Source organism: Lachnellula hyalina (genome assembly GCF_007821495.1).
Source record: "Lachnellula hyalina strain CBS 185.66 chromosome Unknown contig00370, whole genome shotgun sequence".
In the NCBI taxonomy this organism is placed as follows: domain Eukaryota; kingdom Fungi; phylum Ascomycota; class Leotiomycetes; order Helotiales; family Lachnaceae; genus Lachnellula; species Lachnellula hyalina.
In genome coordinates, this window is record NW_022157484.1 from 1 (window position 1) to 2,565 (window position 2,565).

Consider the following 2,565-nt stretch of genomic DNA (forward strand, 5'->3'; position numbering starts at 1 on the left):
CCTCCTCCTCCTCCCCATCTCCCCCATCGTTTTTCCTTCCGTCGCATACTCCAAAACACGTACTTGTCTTTGTTGTGCCAGTCAACAAAAAGAATTTCCTTTCTTCCTATCCAAGAATCTAGAATACGACATTTCGTTACACGGAAATAAAAATCTCAACCCCGCCCCTCCACCCCTCCAATACAACACAACACAACACAACACAACACAACACAACACAGGATGGCAGACCACCCAATTGACACTCCTCCCCGGGCTCCATCTCCAATCCACAGATTCGGTACCCTCGCTGTTCATGCAGGTTCCCCTCATGATCCCACCACTGGCGCAGTCATCGAGCCCATCTCCCTCAGCACAACCTTTGCGCAGACTGCGGTGGGCAAACCTGTCGGCCAGTATGAGTATAGTCGATCTTCCAACCCCAATCGCGTGAATTTCGAGAAAGCTGTCGCAGCGCTCGAGCATGCAAAGTACGCCTTGGCATTTGCTTCGGGATCAGCAACTACAGCCATCATTCTACAAAGCTTGGCTGCTGGAAGTCATGTCGTTAGTGTCAGCGACGTTTACGGAGGAACCCACCGATATTTCACACAGGTCGCAAAGGCGCATGGTGTCAAGGTTACTTTTACGCCGGAGATCGAGGTTGATATCAGAGATCACATCACACCAGAGACGAAGCTGGTCTGGATCGAAACCCCTTCAAACCCTACACTTCGTCTGGTCGATATTAGAGCCGTCGCATCACAAGCACACGAACATGGCATCGTGGTAATAGTCGACAACACCTTTCTCAGCCCCTACATTCAGAACCCCCTCGACCATGGAGCGGATATCGTCGTACACTCGGTCACCAAATACATCAACGGCCACTCAGACGTAGTTATGGGTGTCGCAGCATTCAACTCGGACGTTATGAAGGAGAGACTAAGCTTCCTCCAAAACGCAATTGGCGCCATTCCCTCCGCATTCGATAGCTGGCTGGCTCACCGAGGACTCAAGACATTGCATCTAAGAGCAAGAGAAGCGACTACAAACGCCACAGCGGTCGCCAAAGCCCTCGAAGGCTCTCCCCATGTCATTTCAGTCAATTACCCTGGCTTAGGCTCTCATCCTCACCGTGCCATCGCTCTTAAGCAGCACCGAAATGGCATGGGCGGTGGTATGCTCTCCTTCCGCATCAAAGGCGGCCACGCAGCAGCGGAGCGCTTCTGCCAAACCACCTCCCTCTTCACACTCGCTGAAAGCTTAGGCGGGATCGAGAGTTTGATCGAAGTTCCGAGTAGCATGACGCATGCGGGAATTCCGAAGGAGCAGAGGGAGGCGGTGGGTGTCTTTGATGATCTGGTGAGGGTTAGCTGTGGGATTGAAGATGCGGAAGATTTGAAGGCCGATGTGCTGCAGGCGTTGGAGAAGGCAGTTGTGGCGTCAAAGATTACGAATAAATTTGCAACGAATGGGAATGGACATGCTTAGATACCTTATGATAGATGCGTGGCTTTTCAATGGTGTTTGGGGGTTATGAAAATGCATGGAAGACAAAAGATATATCATGAAATCCAGTCCTGGAGTTAGGACTTTTACAGGACAGAATATCCCTAGATCTCACATAATACACGATTTTCAAGAGCTCCCCTCTCTATGTCTGAAACTCTTTCCCCTTCTCAAGGCAGAACTATATAAACCCTATCTCTTACCTTTATATTAAGCACATAAGCGATCTATATCTGATTTCCCTGTTACCAAGGACTTTAGTCTACCTTGGAACTTCTTGGCCAGCGTCAGCAATAAAACCGACACATCTGCTTTCAATCAGCATGTGGCCAGGTTTTCAAGGTCTAAATACATTAGACCTAATCTTTGATTGATCGGAGGCTAGTCGCTTTCTTTTCTTCTTTTAGCTTTGTGGATGAGATGCAATGTGTGGTTGAGGAGGTGTTGAAATAGTATATATAATCTTGGGTGACAGCTTGCATGCGAAGCTGCCAACAGGAACTGACACCGCAAAATCTGATGAGCGGTGGTTCACTTGCACTTTCTTTCCTTGGCTACGCTCTTGGAACTTTTAAACCCCGATTACTTTCGTGCTTCTGTCTGCTGCTTGACGTGGAAAGTTTTATCGCTAGGTTAGAGTGCGTGTTTGTTGCTGTTAGTCATGTTCACTCACTCGTGTTTTTTACAGGTTGTGTTTGATACTCTTACAAGCAAATCTCAACATGTAAAGTTAGGATATTGGTCTACCCAGGAATGGAACGTACGGTACAGAATATTCAGGTTCAACAAGAGCATCTCAGGCATGACTGATGACGGGATGAGTTGCTGGTGTGGTGGACCTAAAAGGTGATCATTTCGTCAAGGATATATGAGCTCACCGCGGACTGTCTCGTCCAAAGGTTAGTAGGTCATGTCGGTGGCTGTTTTACGTCGTAGTAATTGGCATGTCTGCTTATGTTTGTGTGATTTGGAGGCGGGGGAAGGGGTAGACACTTGCTGGGATGGTGGTACATGAAGGCCGAGATGCAATTGGGATGTCATGTTGAAGTTGAAGTGTAGTTGGAGGTATCGTGT

General features: G+C 48.3%; 1 protein-coding gene across 1 annotated transcript; it reads left to right on the top strand.

Moving 5' to 3' along the window:
* Positions 1–222: 222 nt before the first annotated feature.
* On the top strand, positions 223–1,473 carry CYS3 (Cystathionine gamma-lyase; the record flags this gene model as incomplete). The annotated part of the gene is made up of 1 exon (XM_031154100.1): positions 223–1,473. One exon carries the CDS (start codon positions 223–225, stop codon positions 1,471–1,473), a length of 1,251 nt encoding a protein of 416 aa, XP_031000892.1.
* Between the last annotated feature and the right edge of the window lie 1,092 nt (positions 1,474–2,565).